Below are 16,955 nucleotides of genomic sequence, written 5' to 3' on the forward strand. Positions count from 1 at the left end.
CTGTCACTCCTTTAAGGTGGATTTTAATTCAGCTGTATGTTAGTTAGAGAAGTTTTTATGTTTAGTCTTGTGTACTTTCCCATAAGTTAGTATCGGCGTATATAAGCTCGTCTTATGTGCACCATATTTCCATAGTTTTAATATGTGACAATTTCAAAAAATCAAATGAATGATAGTTTTTAATAATTATTTATAAAAATGTTTTTTGATTTTTATTTTAATATTTTTGAATATTTATATTGAAAACTACTCATAAATGCATGCAATAAACATGAATAATTTTAAAAAATAATAAAAGACAGAATAAATTAGAAGCCTTGTATTACTAAAATAGTAGTAAAATTTTTAATTAGTTTATTATATTAAGAATTAGAGGAAATACTTGGTAAAATTATTTACTTTGCAAAAGAAAGCTAGATAAGATTGTTTTTAAGTGATATTAAGGACTAAAATCAACTCAATAATTAAGTCATATATTAAATACTAGAATTGTATTTCTCTTAATTGCACATATATTAAAGAAAATTTTTTATTAATAAGATGATTTCTAATAAATGACTCAGGGGTTGTCTTCAAAAAAACATTACACTTCTTACAAATAACTTATTCAACTAATTTTTTTAATTTATTAATCAGTTATATAACTCTTATATTTAAAATATGAGGGAATATCCTATATTTGGATTTTAATTTGCAATGATTAAAACGCACATTGAAAGAGCTGCCTCATATTAGAATGACCCAACAAACCCCTAAACCGTGATTTATCAATGGGTATGTAGTATCAAATGTGTGATATGTTGATATTAAAAAAGTAATATTGATGTTAAACTAAGTCAAAAAAGTTCAACCAATAAACAATTGAGCATTACCTTGACCAGGTTAAAAAATAGAACACAGGCGTGGGCACAAAAAAAAAATTCAGGAGGACCAATTACTGAGAAAGCATTTTAATATTTTTAATTATTATTTTTTTGGTACAAATTTTTAACTGTTGTTTAGTATAGCTTAGGAAAGTTCAGTGACCTGAAAAGGGCAAAGCAACTTCCTTCTTAGTTCTTGGATTGTGGGGTCTGTCCGCTTAATACTCGTTAAGCGACTCTCTTTATCGGCTACAGCATAGTTATAAACTAATTAAACCACATCAACTTTTCAATGTGATTAATTTAAGAATTACGTTTTGTTATTATAAATTTAGTACTCTATAGTACTATCTCTGGTCCTAATTATAAGAATTAGTTGACTAATTTGAGGAAATTAAGAAAGTAAGTTGAGTTAGTTATTTGCCCTAAATAGGTACTCCTCCGGTCCTTAATATAGGACCCAATTAGAAGGTTGATCTTGTAACATCCTTAAAAAAAAAAAAGGAAAAAAAAAGAAAAAAAATATATATATTATATAATATTTTATTTAAAAAAAAAAAAAAAAAACATCACACCCCAACTTTTCCACCAAAGTCGGTGGAAAAGCAAGGTGAATTGAAGGCAAAGAAGAATTTTGACGCGGTTAATTAAAGAGGGAGGAGGAAACATGGGGAAGGATAATAAATGAGAGAAGAAAATTGAGGAAAGACGGTTGGCAATTTGAAGGATAAAAAGAGAAGTGATCGCAAAGAATGGAAAGAAAGAGTGAGATGCGCAGAAGGAGAGACTGAGAGAAAGGAAGAGAGGTGTTAGCAGTTTGAGGAGTCATACAAGCTTTGGGGATCATATAGGTACATAAAAACACTTCTTTCTATTAAATTTTTTTCTTATGAATATTTCCTATATATTTAGAGTTTTATATTAGTAGTATCACTACACTGTTTAGAGAAAATTTTGTGATTTGGGTATAGAGTAAGTATTGAGTTTCGAAAATATTTGACCGTAGAAATTTAAAGATTTATTATTAAGAAATTTTAATCGGTTTAGATTTGTCCATTTATTACCCATGATATTTAAAATCAAATTCATTTTGTTGAAAAATCTGTCACTTATGATATATATCATATTTATACCGATTAAAATTAAGTTAAATAATTTATTTGGGTTGTTTGATATATTATTGAAATTTTAATCGGTTTATAGTTGTTGATTGATTGTTTTGAGAATTTTTAAACTAAGATTTTAGTTGAAAAATGTATTATTCAAGATATATAGAATGTTTTTACCGATTAAATTTAAGTTAAATAACTTATTTGGGTTACTTAATATATTATTGATATTTTAATCGGTTTAAAATGTAAAATAGGTTAAGACTATATTATTAGAAAAATTTTGAAACTGGAAACTTAAGTTATAAATTGAGATTCTTACAATATTAGATAAAAACAATATTTTATAAATATTTATAATTTAAATGAGTTATTTGGGTAGAGAAAAATTGTTATTGAAGTAAGAATTTTTGGATAGTAAATATATGTATAGATATTATTAATAATAAATTCTATGTAATGTAAGTTAATTATTTGTATGTATATTAAATTGTATCTATATTATTTGTAGATTATCTTGTACTTCGGAGTTGGTAATTTGCGCTCTTATTTCTCAAGCTGTGAGGTTAAGCTTGGAGTAGAGGTAACCGGGGTTAATTTATTTTATATACACGCTTTGGATTGTAAGGTGTTTATTATGTTTTTATTTTCTTAGTTAATTTGTAAAAGTATGCCTGTGAATAAAATATATATTTTATTATATGACAAATTTTGGTGAAGTGGGAAGTATGTTGATCTAATTATGTTTGAGTTGTGTTTTATTGGAAATTGTGTTTTCGTGTAGTACTGAATTTAATATACTAATATTATGTTATTAAATGAAATGAAAATGTGTTATACTTTGTTTGAAATTATATCATCTTACTTTGAAGATTGTGATATTTTGATTTATATTGTGACTATGCATGGGGTTCATATGTGGAGGATGGGATTTTGTTATGTGGAGGATAATTGTTCTTGAAGCCCGCGCGGCATGCCTACACTACGGATCCCAGTGTTTGGCCTTATTGTTAGACCCCTGTAGTTCTTCCTTTTCCTTGGCCCGGAATTGAGAATGAACTCTTGGGTAGACACCTCTTGCACCATAGTCCATTCTTGGGCGGTGTAGGTACAGGAGGGGGCCCGTTGCTTGATGTGAGTGGGGTGACCTTTGGCCGGGTTACTCAGCACAGAAAGCCCGGGTCCTTGTCAAGGAGTCATAAGGAGGAGCAAGGTGATGGGAGGGCATATTTCATTGTGTTGTTGCATATATGTACTTTTATATGAATTGTGTTGTGGATGGAGAGATATACTCTTTTTTTTATGTGATTATATCTATTTAAGTACCATTTATTTCTTAAACTATATTTAAGCACTACTTCACCAACTTGCCATCCTACTTGTATATGTCATAAATTAATACTTAGTTACTGGGACTTTACGTCTCACCCCGCTGTTCATCAATACTTTTCAGGAGAGCCATCTAGTTTGGCTCGACGTGAAGGGAAGAAACCAGAGGCATAGGCGAGCATAGCCTAGCAGTCCTCTTTTGGTTTAGGCATGTAATGTTATGTATATTGCCATCTTAGGGCCCACGACTGTGTTGACGTATACTTTCTTTTGTTTGGATGACTGTATTTGATGGGATGCTGTTAAAATGGCTGAAGGCCATAAGACTCTGCTGTATGCGATGTATGACTTATGGGCTAGGTTGAGCACCCTGTTTCTTGTGCCCTAAGTCTTTGTGGGATGAATATTATGTTGGGCTTGTGGGCGGTTACTGTGCCATGAGGCTTTGTTCTACGTTGTTAAACCCATGGGTGTTTTATGCATCCTGAGCTACTTGGGACGTTTTCGAAATAAGTCAAACTCTTTATAACCATGGTAGTAATTTAACACTCTAACTCAATTCTTTTTCTACCATGGTTATCATTTTAAAAATGGTTTTATAATTATGTATTAAGAAGAGGTCTTTTCAGATCTTGGTCCTAAATATAGGACCCCTTTCTCATATTTTTTCATTCTTTCCTAAATTACCCCTATTAGATAATTAAATACCACAATAATACTCATTATTCATTAATAATGGTAGTTCTCGCTAATGCACATGATTAGTAATGATATTTTCAGAAAAATAACATCTATTTATTACAAATAACTAATTTAGCTAATTTTCTTAATCTACTCAAATTAGTCAACTAGCTCTTATATTAAAGATCGGGGATAATATTTTTTTACAAAATAGTCATTATAGTAGTTGCACGTGTTAAAAATTTTGTTAAATAATAGTTCTAGCTAATACATATTACTAGCAATAGTATTTTAGGAAAGATAACATCTCTTTATTATAAATAACTAACTTAACAAATTTTTTAAATTTATTTAAATTAATCAGCCAGTTCTGATCAGGTTTGTGGATGAGAAGTATTTTCACACCTTTTGAAAATTGTTACGGACAAGGGGGGAACATTGCCATTAACAAATAGCGATAGAAATTTATAAGATCTCGTACTTCAATTACTCTTTTTTAAAAAAAAAAATTGGTTTTTAAATTAAAGTTTTCGAACTTTCAGATTAATTCATAGTACGTTTGGATACTTAGGCAGAAGTTTCTTAATATGGAGAATCGGTCCAAAGTTCACAAGAAACTATCACATCCTATATGATATTATGATCGGACGGTGCGTGAGCCAGGAGAATTTGGACGACGTTGGTACTGGAGGAGGCGAGTTAACCAGACTTGAATTTTTTTCAAATGTCAGTTTCTTTTTAGAAGTGTAAACCGAGGGTATTTTGGGATATCTATACTTATTACCTAACTTAACTATCATCCTTAATTTAATCAAAATAGTCAAAAGGGTCCTATATTAAGGATCGGAGGAGTATTACAATATCCTTGCTAATCAAATGTATTAGTTAGAACTACCATTGTTAGAAGGACTACTTTGAAAAAAATGTATAAATATAAGAGACAAAGTAGATTTGGGTGTTATATTTAGGACCAAAATAAAAGTCAAACAAGGTCTTATATTAAGAATCGGAGGTAGTATGACCTATTAAATCAATGCATTATAATTCTGATATAAAAAAAATAATTATTGCTCTCAATATTTGATTGATCTCTTACAAAGTCTTGTATTTTACACATATACATATATATATATATATATATATATATATGGATAGTTATATATGTGATTTAGAGGGTTGGGGTAGGCAATAACGCCTCAGATTACAAGTAGGATTAAAGATGCGACATGCCAACTACAATTAATAGTTACATGATTTGTTGGTGAAATTACATTAAATTATTTTTACTATTATTAATTGTTATAAGGCTGTAGGTTTTTTTTTAATAATGCATGAAACTAAAATTACTTAATCTTTTCACTGGTAACATAAAAATGCACGTCCTTTGGCAAACATGAGTCACTAATTAGCAGCGTTTTTCTCGTCGATTGAAGACTACATATATTCTATTAGCCTTGAAGTTATAAATTAGGTACAATTAAAAAGTTGAGAGAAAATGGCTTAAATTAATTAATTAGCTAGTGAGGAATTTATAATATGCTGACTAACAACCCAATTAGGTAAATGTCTATTTCATGGCGCAGATGGTTTAATATTTATAGTCTTTTTGGGATAACCAATATTTTCGAGGTCCATTATTTTACGGGACATGTGTTTCAGTGACACAGATTTAAGTAATCAAAAGTTTAAAACAAAAGCAAAAGAAAATTAATAAAAAAAGAGACACATAAAAAAAATATATTATCATTCTTTGTATTGCTTTTCTCGTTCACTCACCTTAAAAAAAATATTTTCCTTGGGAAAACCTAATTTCGTAAAGTGTAACGAAGTTGGGATTTGTCCCTAAATATCACTACAGTCAAAGAGCATAAACCAAAAATAGTCGTACTTTAGTTTTGAAAAAATATACAAAAATAACACTCCAACTTAGAAATTCTAAAATAGTCATTTGAATTTGGAAAATCCTAATTTAGTCACAAGTAACCGATTTTACATTTAAAAATTTGCTGAAATGATCATATTACCCTTCATTTTATTTATTGTTTTTTAAAAAATCAAAGCCTCCAGTAGCCGGCGGCCGTCACCGAAGCTCCAACAATAGTCGACAATTGGTTGCTAGAGCTCCGACGGTTAGAGACAATTTTTTTGAAAATTTTTACAATTTCAGAATAACGGTTAACAATTTTTGTAATATTATTAACAACTTCAATATAGCAGTTAATAACAGGTTTTTCGAGAAATTCAATAATTGGTCGTCAAAGCTCCGGCAACCGGAAACAATTTTTTTAAAATTTTTTACAACTTCAGTATAATGGTTATCAACTTTTATAACAATATTAACAATTTTAATATAGCAATTAAAACAAGTGTTCTGAAAAATTCAAAAATTAGTATTTTTACAACTTTAGTAACGCCATTAACAACTTTGATATAGCATTTAACAATAAATTTTCTTAAAAATTCTAAAAAACGGTATTTTTACAACTTTAGCAACTATTTTTACGAAAATTTTTACAACTTCTATATAATAGTTAATAATTTTTGTAACGCTATTAGCAACTTCAATATAGTAGTTAACAACAGATTTTTCAAAAAAAATTCAACAATTGGTCGCCATAACTCCAAAAACTGGAAACAATTTTTTTTGAAAATTTTTACAATTTTAGTATAATGATTAATAATTTCTGTAATACTATTAACAACTTCAGTATAGCAGCTAACAACAGGCTTTTTAGAAAATACAAAAAGTAATATTTTCATAACTTCAGTAATGCCGTTAACAAGTTTCGTAACTCTATTAACAACTTCGATATAGCATTTAACAACAGGTTTTCTTAAAAATTAAAAAAATAGCATTTTTACAACTTTAACAACTACTCTTTTTTTTTTTTAAATTTTTACAACTTCAGTATAACAGTTAATAACTTTTGTAACGATATTAATAACTTCAGTATTGTAGTTAATAACAGGCTTTTTGGGATATTCAAAAACTAGTATTTTTACAACTTCAGTAATGTTGTTAACAAATTCAAAAACATATTGTTAACCGCTATATTAAAGTTATCAATAGCGTTATAAAAGTTGTTAGCCATTATATTGAAATTGTATAAATTTTAAAAAAAATTATTTCCGACCGCCAGAGCTTCGGCAACTAATTATTGAATTTTCTGAAAAATCTGTTGCTAACTACTATACTGGAGTTATTAATAGTGTTACAAAAATTGTTAACTATTATAATAAAATTATAAAAAAAAAATTTAAAAAAATGTTTTCGGCCGCCAGAGCTCCGGCGACCAATTGTCGACCAGTTGTCAGAGCTCCGGTGACAGTCGCTGCTATTGGCACTGGAGCTCTAACGACTGACCGGCTAGTGGAGGCTTTGATTTTTTAAATACAATAAATAAAATGAAGGGTAGTATGGTCATTTTAGTAAATTTATAAATGTTAAATTGGTCACTTATGACTAAATTGGGATTTTGCAACTTCAAGTGACTATTTTAGCATTTTCAAGTTCAAGTGTCATTTTTATGTCATTTTCCTTTTAGTTTTTCTTACGGCTATTTCCATAATCCCGTCAGTGTTAAAATAACAAAAGACTTTTTTTATAAAAAAAAATGTAACACATGCAAAAGGCCACCGCCAATGTAAAGAATTATATATACATTCCATTATTATGTTCTTTAATGCTCTTTTTAGGAGAAGAATAATAATAAAGATTTAATCCTCAAAGCATCCACTTTATTAATGGGAAAGTAAGTGAATTCCCACAAAGTAGCACCAATATGGTTTTAAAATATAATTTATACTATAAAATGGATCTTATACTTAAAGATAGGAGAGTATATTCATATATGACTGGACAATAAGTAAAATTAAATTTTAATTAATGAAAGCAGAGTGAGAGGATTAGAAAGTGATAACTAGTTATAAGCTCTCTAATAATCATTCTCAATACAAACACTTTCTTCAAATGTTTAAGAATAAATACATGCACTATATATGATGCAAAGATCATAAGAATTGATATTTTGTTGTCCTGATCTATCAATTAAAAATATTTAACAGTCATACACACAATTTGCTTTTTCAGTTTCACCCCCCCCCCCAAGATATATATCTTCTAGATCCCCAGTAGATATAAAGGGAACGTTGACATTGGTAGATGAATAATAGTACTCCATCACGCATGCAATTTTTTTTATAGGCACAAATATTTTTTTATTAAAAAAAATCATGTTCGGGGCACTCAAATTAATTCCAATTCTAATAAAAATTTAAATATTAATTCATCACGTTATAACTCGTTTTGTTATAATTTGTTTTATTAGACTCAATCCCGTTAACGTCACGCAGGCAAATTGGTATGATGCGAAACTATTTAAAATTGTTGGGACGCAAGTGCTAATTAAAAATTAAAAAATCAGTTAAATAGCTTGAAGGTACTTTCACCGTCTTTACTTAAAATAAATTATTAATGGGTCCCATTTATAGCGGCCGTTGGTTGGATTATATGCGTCTAATTAAGTGTGTGGGGTACACCTCGACATTGTTGTTTCGAAGTCTTATTTTTAAAACATGCGTGTGTTCGGATCAAAGAGTCAAGCTATAACATACTTTTTCTTATATTGTTCACTTTAATCAATGTCGTGTTCATTATATGATGTTTTGTCAGATGAAGGCGTGCTATGTACTGTTTCTGAACTTTAATATAAAATTTTATTTAATTTTTATTTTGAACCTAATTATAAAATCTCAATCCATTTTGTCCTCATATTTATATATTTTTTTTTCAAGATAGTCTTTCTAATAATAGTAATTCTAGCCAATAAATTTGATTAGTGAAGATATTTTAAAAAAGATAACATATATTTATTACAAATAACTAACTTAACTTATTTTCTTAATCTCCTCAAATTAGTTAACTAGTTCTTATAATTAGAACAAGAAGTAGTAATTAATAAAGTGAGCTTCTTTGTCTAAATTAAGATAACTTTTTTTTAATTTAATTCCCACTCATTTGTTTTTTCATATCTTTTCTTTTTGTCACTTCATTTTCAAAATCTGCGATCTTTTGAAGTGCGGCTGTGAACCTTTGATCGTGAATTTAACTGTTAACTGATTAAGAGGAGCACTAATTAGATGGAACTTTTCTTCTGGTCGCTACAATTAGTTGCAACTTGAAGCCATATCTTCCATAATATTATAAGTGGAACTTTAATTAGTTTGCATTAAAAAATAATTAATCGGAACCAGAAAGGTTAGCCTCACTGCAACAAAAGAATCGCCTGAATGCAATCTAAATATTTGAAGCACAATATTTTATTTTATTAGTACAACTTCCTCTAAGTTATTATATAATATATTGAATAATATGCTGCTAGCGTTAATATTGCAGTGCATTATTTGTTGCCATCATATTATTTTAGTGCGTTATTTGTCTCATTGTTGAACATAAGAATGTTGTAATTTATATAAAAATATTACTCATCATAAATCACGACTAATATAATTAACTTTTTAAATTATGTGCAACACATATAAAACTTATACTCCTCCGGTTTTTAATATAAGAGCTTTTTAACTAATTTGATTAGATTAAAGAAGTTAGGTAAATTAGTTAATTATAAGAATATAACATTTTTTTCTAAAATATTATAATCATTTTCGTTAATATCCTCTCTCTCTTCTGTTTGATTATGGTTAAAAGAGTTCTTATAGGGATAATTTAGGAAAAAATAATAAATATGATAAATAAGTCCTATATTTAGAACCAAAATCAACTCAATAATTAGATTCTATATTAAGGACTGAAAAAGTACTTGTTATATGATTTATGTATCATTTATCTGAACTCCTATTGAGTAAAATTCTTGAAGGATAAGCATTGATTAATTTTTAAATAAAATTTTTTTTTAAAAAATTCTTTTCAAAGTTGCTAGCCCTAGTAATCTTATTCTTCTTTTTCTTCAGAGCCAAAACTGAATTAAAGTATGGTTAAAGTATACTTTTAGTCCTTTAACTTACGTAAGGTTTTATTTTAATTCTTTAATTTTAAAAAGTAAACTTTTTGTCTTTTAACATTGTGTTCTTGGTCATTATTACTATTTTCCTTTCCTTCTTTATGTCCTTTCCTATTTTAAAGAGTAAACTTTTAGTCCTTTAACTTTACGCAAGATTTCATTTTCATCCTTTAACTTTAATGATATGGCATCTCAAGAAATGGCGAATTTTATAACCAAAAGTTCCTTGGCCATTCGTACTGTAAGCATTTAGATCACTAGTTTTTGTGGTAACCTGAGCACAAAGCTTCAATTTAAAATTCATTTGTCTCACGATAAATGTTGAATATTATTTAAATTTTCTCTTTTACATAAATTAATATTATGTAACGAACTTTTTTCACCGTATACCACCCAAGTTCATCTAACCTAAATTGTGCTCTCACCACTAAGATATATTATATAATTGAAATTTATAATCCACTTGAACAGACTCTCATTGGATGTAACAATTATATATATATATATATATATGTATATGTATAAAGACATTGCAGAAAAACAATTTTTTTGTTGTACTACAGAAAAACAATTTGAACCACGCTGCCAATGCTAGAGATGGATGGGTTATGATTAATCATGGGAGATTATAGGAAGTGATGTTCATTTTAAAAGACCTTTAAATAACTTAAACACGTATTAATATATCCATATATACCATCTTCTTTAATACATGAGAAACTACATCTAATACCATTAATTAATATCAATGCATATACATAATGTCAATGTACTTATCCACAATTATATTTTTTGTCGGATACTTGCATGCAAAATCAACCTTAATTATTCTCAAATCTCAAAGGTATATTCTTGTGATCTCCAATACTTGATTTCCTTCCTTCCAAGTACTTCCTCATGCGAACAATTTAGCCAATTCTATTATTGAAATGACTAACTAGATTAAGTTTGAAGTATACATACAACATACTATCTATAATTGATAAATGGTACATTTTTGTATGAATTTTATAAGTATATGATTAAAATGATTAAGTAAAAAATTTTTTGGTTGTTTTAGTTTTACAAAAATTTGACTTCCCATTTCAAATAAATTGTAATAATTGAAGTTACGTATTTATCTTGTAAACTCTATTCGACAAATTATTCATTACTGAATTCAAAGTCAGCGAGCTTAGATTGATAAAGTTGGGGTGTTAACTTTAATCAGAATATGGAAAAACCAAAAGAGGAAAAACTGAATGCTTCCTTTGAAACTAAATGGACCAAATTAAATCGAAACTTTAATGAAGTTTGAGGGACCTCGATCTAGAAGCTGTGTCAACTATAAATAATAAAAAATATAAAAGCCAATGAAAACAAAACTGAAAAGAAATAACCAAAAAAAAAAAAGTTCCACCGCTGAATACAGACAACAAATGACAGATTGCCACATATATGTGTATTTGTATGTTGTGTGTGTGTGTCTCTCTCTCTCTATATATATCTATATCATATGCATGTGTCTATGGCCCGATATTTTCTCTTGTCTTTTTCCATCGATGTGTCTTGTTCTTCTTTTTCTTCTTCTTCTGAGTCTGCCTGTTTTAAAGCCTGTGTGTTGGCGCCATAGCTCAAACTCACTTAAGTTTTGAGTTTGTGTTGTTCAGTCACTACGACTGTCTCTGATACACACTTAACTGGATTCCCATTGTAAGTCTCCTTCTCTACTCAATTCCTTCATCTTTTTTCTATCATACTTCGTCCTCGTTTTCATCAATTCCTCTTATTTCTTATAGCCATGAAAATACCAGTGCTAGCTAGTTATCAGTATTACACATAAAAGGTTTAATATTAACTATCTGTTTCTCTTCTCTGTCCTTCTTTCTGCTATATTGCTTGCTCCATGTCTTTGGTTTATGTGTTTTGCTGTTTTCTCTTAGTTTTTGAGTTCAGTTTTACACAAAAGCTTCATAGGTTATTCGTGTGCTTCATATCCCAAACCTGATGAAATCAACATGGTCTCTGCAAGATTTCTTTTCCTTCTTCCATTGTTTAATTTTCCGGCGATTCTTTTAATTTCTTTGCCTCCTTTTCTTTTTATCCAGTCAAGTTCTTCATTTTCCTCACAGATATCTTGGCGTGGTTTTGATCGCAATTAGGCGCAAATATATCTCATAACACAATTGGGAAATAGTGTTGGTTGGGTATGTTCTCATCATAATATGCTGATTTATTTCTTTCTTCAGCTTTTGTGCTTTTTTTTAGAGCTTTTTGTCCGGATAGAACATAAGCATGCAGGATCGAAGCCTAAAAAATAATAAGTTGTATTGTTTATATATGGCTTATAAATGAATAATGCAGCTTGTTATAAATTATATAGATGTTGATGATTTATATAAAAAATGTTTGGTGTTATCTCATTAATATTTATTTATCATCTATTTCAACTCTTTATAAATATAAATGAGTTGTCTATATATATATGTATGTATATGTTCGGTGTACATATATATTATTTCGACATTGTTATCTTAGAGACATATTTATATGTAGAATCTTATTGGTTATATAGATCTTGTGTTTCCCAATTATTAAAACGTTGAATAACACATTTCTTTATCAATGATTGATATTTATGCACTTAACTTTCTAAAATGTAACATGCACTTCAGATATTCATATACGCATTTTTTGTACGTCTAAAATTTAGAAAACTTTAAATGTCGTTATATCGGTTAATTACGGCGCAAATTTTGGCAGATAAAGGACTCACAATTGAAAGGAATGGTTTGCTAATACCTCGAATTTCATGCCTTTTCCGGCTTATTTTAATTGAAAGGAATGGGTTTAATAATTTATATAAACACAAATTGGTTCCTCTCTCTCTCTCTCTCTATATATATATATATATATTACAGTTTCAAAACGCACACAAGAGAAATGAATATATATATATATATATATATATCTCTGTGTATTTTTTCTTTGCTTTGGTGGGCGGCGATCAATATATTTATACATGCTGCGGTAACAGCAAACAAGAATATATGTGCCCTAAAGATCGCAAAATCTTTTTTGTCACAAAAGATAATATATATAATAGGGAATACTTTCAAGGTAACTGATCTTTCAATAGAGAAAGATCATAATAAGCTTTTATTTTAATTCCTCTTTAGTGGAATTCATAGTCCCTGTCTACATAATAATGTCTCTTTCACAACTTTTATGTATCAACCACCACTCTCTGGGGCCTCCATTTTATATTTTGCCTGCTTCTTTTATATATTTCTTAGTAGTTTGCTTTGTTCTATGTATGCTACTTTTCTTTCCTTTTCTTTTTCTTGTTTTATATTTATGTATAGTCAAACAAGTTATTATTAAAATATCTTCAACGTTGTTCTCGCCAAATTTTTTTAAAAAAATTTTAATTTGTGTCTATATATGATTGTTGATTTTAAAAATTATCCAAAAAAGATCAAAATTTTAGATTAAGACGTAAGCTTTGTTGGGGTTCCCCTAAATTATAAAGAGTCTAAAGAATGAGTTTTGTGGATAATACCACTTAATATAAGTTTTATGTTTTATGATTAATGATTAGTTTTGAGAAAAAAAATTATTGAGAAGAGAGAATTGGACAATTGGAAGAATCAATAATCGCGAGATACAATCTTAATTTAAGTAACTGCCCTTGGCTGGTCATCATAAGAAGAATTTCTCATAATCAAACAATGCGAAGGTAAATTACTCTTTTGATGTTGATAGGAGAATAATCCTAACAGATAAATGTATGAAAATCAAACAATAATAATAAATGTGGAAGAATAAAAATAAACTACGATCTGTATGACTTGTGTTTCTGAATAAAAATGGGATCTAATATTGCGGAGAGATTGTTTGGATTTGAAAAGCTAAGACTGAATTACATACAGGTCTCTCTGCAAGATTCTATTCTGAAAGCTGCGATGGGATTCGAACCTCAGTCATCAGCATACTCGAACCTCGACTCAATCCTAGTATCTGAGCTGCAAGACAATGAAGAAGCAATTTTGTGTTCCTACACTTCATGGCTAGTAAGCTCCTAAACTTGCTCTCACCCAATCAATCATCCATCTCAGAATTCTCATTTAATAAGAAAAAATCTATCTCTTATTTCTCTTCAGTATTCTTTCTGTTCATGGTTTTCTCTTTAAAGGAATTTCTTTACATGATATGCATATGGATTTGATGGTATAATTAGTTCAGAATATAAGCTCGGGTCATATTAAGTATTATTTTTATTTGCGGCCGTAATATCAATGTATTTGAATTTAAATACCCTTGTGTTTGCTCATGGCTAAAATTGCCGAGTATTAGCCTCTCTCTATGGTTTTTCTGAGTTACTTGCGTGTGAAGTAATCCTATGCTGTGGGGCTACCAGGAAAAGCATCCCTTTGCATTGGACAAGTTTGAGGAAATGATGAGCATTGCTAAAGAAAAAGAGATTGTTGTGTTTTTGGACTATGATGGAACTCTCTCTCCCATTGTTGATGACCCCGATCGCGCTGATATGACTGATGCTGTAAGTGCTTTCCATGTCAGCAAGCAACACCATATCATCAGTGCCATTTTTGACAGTTACAAGTTTTCAAAGAAACTGAGAATATACAAGTCTTCGTTTAGAGTTAATGCTTTTAAAAGTTGAAGCGATTAATATTAATTTACATTTTAGACTATTTCTGTTGCTTCGATTTCCTCCTCACTTTACATTTTACAAACATAAATGATTTTGCAGATGCGCACAGCAGTAAATGAAGTCGCTTGCTGTTTTCCTACTGCAATTGTCAGTGGAAGGAGTAGACAAAAGGTGTGGTTAAAAATTGTTCATACAGTACTCAGACATCTTATTTTGAAGCCTGCAAGATTTTCTTCCAGTTTTCTAGCTCTTATTTACAATTCAAAATATTAACTTTGACACGTATAGGTACGTGAATTTGTGAGGTTGAGAAATGTCTATTATGCTGGAAGCCACGGGATGGATATCTCAACCCCAAAAGGCTCTTCGAAATCTGAAGATCAGAAACATGAGACCAAGGCTGTTGATGAAAAGGTTCCTTAAAGTTTACCTTTTTACCTACTAGGCTCTTCAAAGGATACTTGTTTTGTTCTATGCGTTTTTTTAATAAGATTTTCCCTTTCTAGGGTAACCAAGTAGTTCATTTTCATCCTGCAGAAGAATTCCTGCCAACTATCAAAGAGGTAATTTCCCTTTTCCGGTTTTAAAATAACAAGAACAGATTGCGTTCATCTTTTGAAGTTTAACCTACCTTACCGCAATGTACGATCTGAAACAGATAATTCAGGTTCTGAAAGAAAATGTTCCAAGAGTAAAGGGGTCCAAGATAGAGGACAATATGTTCTGCATCACTGTACACTACAGGCTTGTGAAAAATGAAATGGTGACAACACTATTCAGACTACCAGATCTTAATACTAGTTCAGATGCTAATATTGTTGCTTTCAAATGATAGGAAGTTGGTATTCTCAGAAAGATGGTGGAGTCTATTATGGAAGCTTACCCCAATTTTCACATATCAGGAGGAAGAAAGGTATATTCAACTCTTCAAGCAGTCATTCTATGCTTTGAAAACTATTTTTAAGAACATACAGATAAAAATTATTGGATTAATCATTCATAAATAATAAAGCATTCTATGGTTTTCCCAACTCTTGCTCAGGTCATAGAGATACGCCCAAATATAAGTTGGGATAAAGGTTGTGCCGTGCAGTATTTGCTTGGCACTCTTGGCTTTGATAGCTTTGACAAGATCATACCACTGTACATAGGGGATGATACAACTGACGAAGACGCTTTTAAGGTATGCTTTTATTATCTTTTTAATTTTATAGGGGTGTTTTAAACTTGTTACAATCTCTAGTTGAAAATATCTTTGTATCCTCTAGAATACCCTAAAGAAATATGGAGCAAGTAAATCTTAAGTCGTAAGCTTGAGATAAGGGAATTTAACATGTGGATGACTGCAGGTTATAAGACGCATTGGACAAGGTTTTCCGATCATTGTTTCTTCAAAAGCTAAGGAGACCAAAGCTTCTTATTCTCTGCGCGATCCTGATGATGTTTTATCTTTCCTAATGCGTCTTGCTAAGTGGAGGAAAAGCTTGTTATAAGAGCTAAAGCAAATTGACAAGCTTCAGAAGAAGTTATGCAGATAAAAGTAAAACTAGGCTAAATTGCTTGTGCTTTCTGCATACTGAGAGAACGGCAGCCATAGGGGTTTGACACTAACTGGGAGGCATGCTATATAAAGAAGAAACGAACATGAAAGATTGCTAGGTTTTAGGAAAAGTTTTAAGATTTTGTTTCTATTTGTGTAAAGAGGGTAACAACTAAGAAGTTGTCGTAGGCATATATAAAACCATTGAGAGCTTAAGAGGTCGGATACTTGGATGCTTTGCTCCAATACACTAATGGACTACGTAATACCGTTGCAAGGGAATTCTTGTTCATCCGTTTTCATATTTTATTTTTACTGATGTCTTTCACCAATTGACAGAATTGCAGTTCAAGTCTCATTTGACAATCTTCCGTACCAAAAACGAAATATCTAAAACAGTACCAGAAATTCCATTTAGCATATGTATTCAAGAAAACATTTTGCAACCAACAAAAGAGAAAAAAGAAATCAACTCCTTCTACAAATCATATCTACTCTTTCCTCCTATTCTTAATGTAACAACTACTTAATTAATGTAAATTATCAATGAAGTTAGACAAACTAATTAATTATAATGAATGTGACTTGATCCCTATAAAATACACCTTATAAAATACATGGGTGTATTTGAATTATTGTTGATGGAGTATTAATAAAAATAATTTGAAAAAAATGACAAAATATGAAAGACACAGCAAACTAACATCTCATATTTAAAACCAAAATTAACCCAATTAGTTCTTAGATTTAAGACAAGAG

The 16,955-nt window shown here is 29.8% G+C and overlaps 1 protein-coding gene across 1 annotated transcript; it reads left to right on the forward strand.

Annotated features, from left to right (window-relative positions):
- Positions 1–11,539: 11,539 nt before the first annotated feature.
- On the forward strand, positions 11,540–16,496 carry LOC114727744 (probable trehalose-phosphate phosphatase 3). Its single transcript, XM_028914459.1, has 10 exons — positions 11,540–11,694; positions 13,914–14,054; positions 14,402–14,542; positions 14,756–14,827; positions 14,945–15,070; positions 15,163–15,219; positions 15,315–15,419; positions 15,492–15,569; positions 15,699–15,839; positions 16,006–16,496. The coding sequence occupies exons 2-10, from the start codon at positions 13,947–13,949 to the stop codon at positions 16,147–16,149; spliced, it is 972 nt and encodes a 323-aa protein (XP_028770292.1). The 5' UTR covers positions 11,540–11,694; positions 13,914–13,946; the 3' UTR covers positions 16,150–16,496.
- The last annotated feature ends 459 nt before the right edge of the window (positions 16,497–16,955 follow it).

The sequence above is a fragment of the Neltuma alba genome, unplaced genomic scaffold (genome assembly GCF_004799145.2).
Source record: "Neltuma alba isolate B1F8T4 unplaced genomic scaffold, ASM479914v2 tig00012507_pilon, whole genome shotgun sequence".
Lineage (NCBI taxonomy): Eukaryota > Viridiplantae > Streptophyta > Magnoliopsida > Fabales > Fabaceae > Neltuma > Neltuma alba.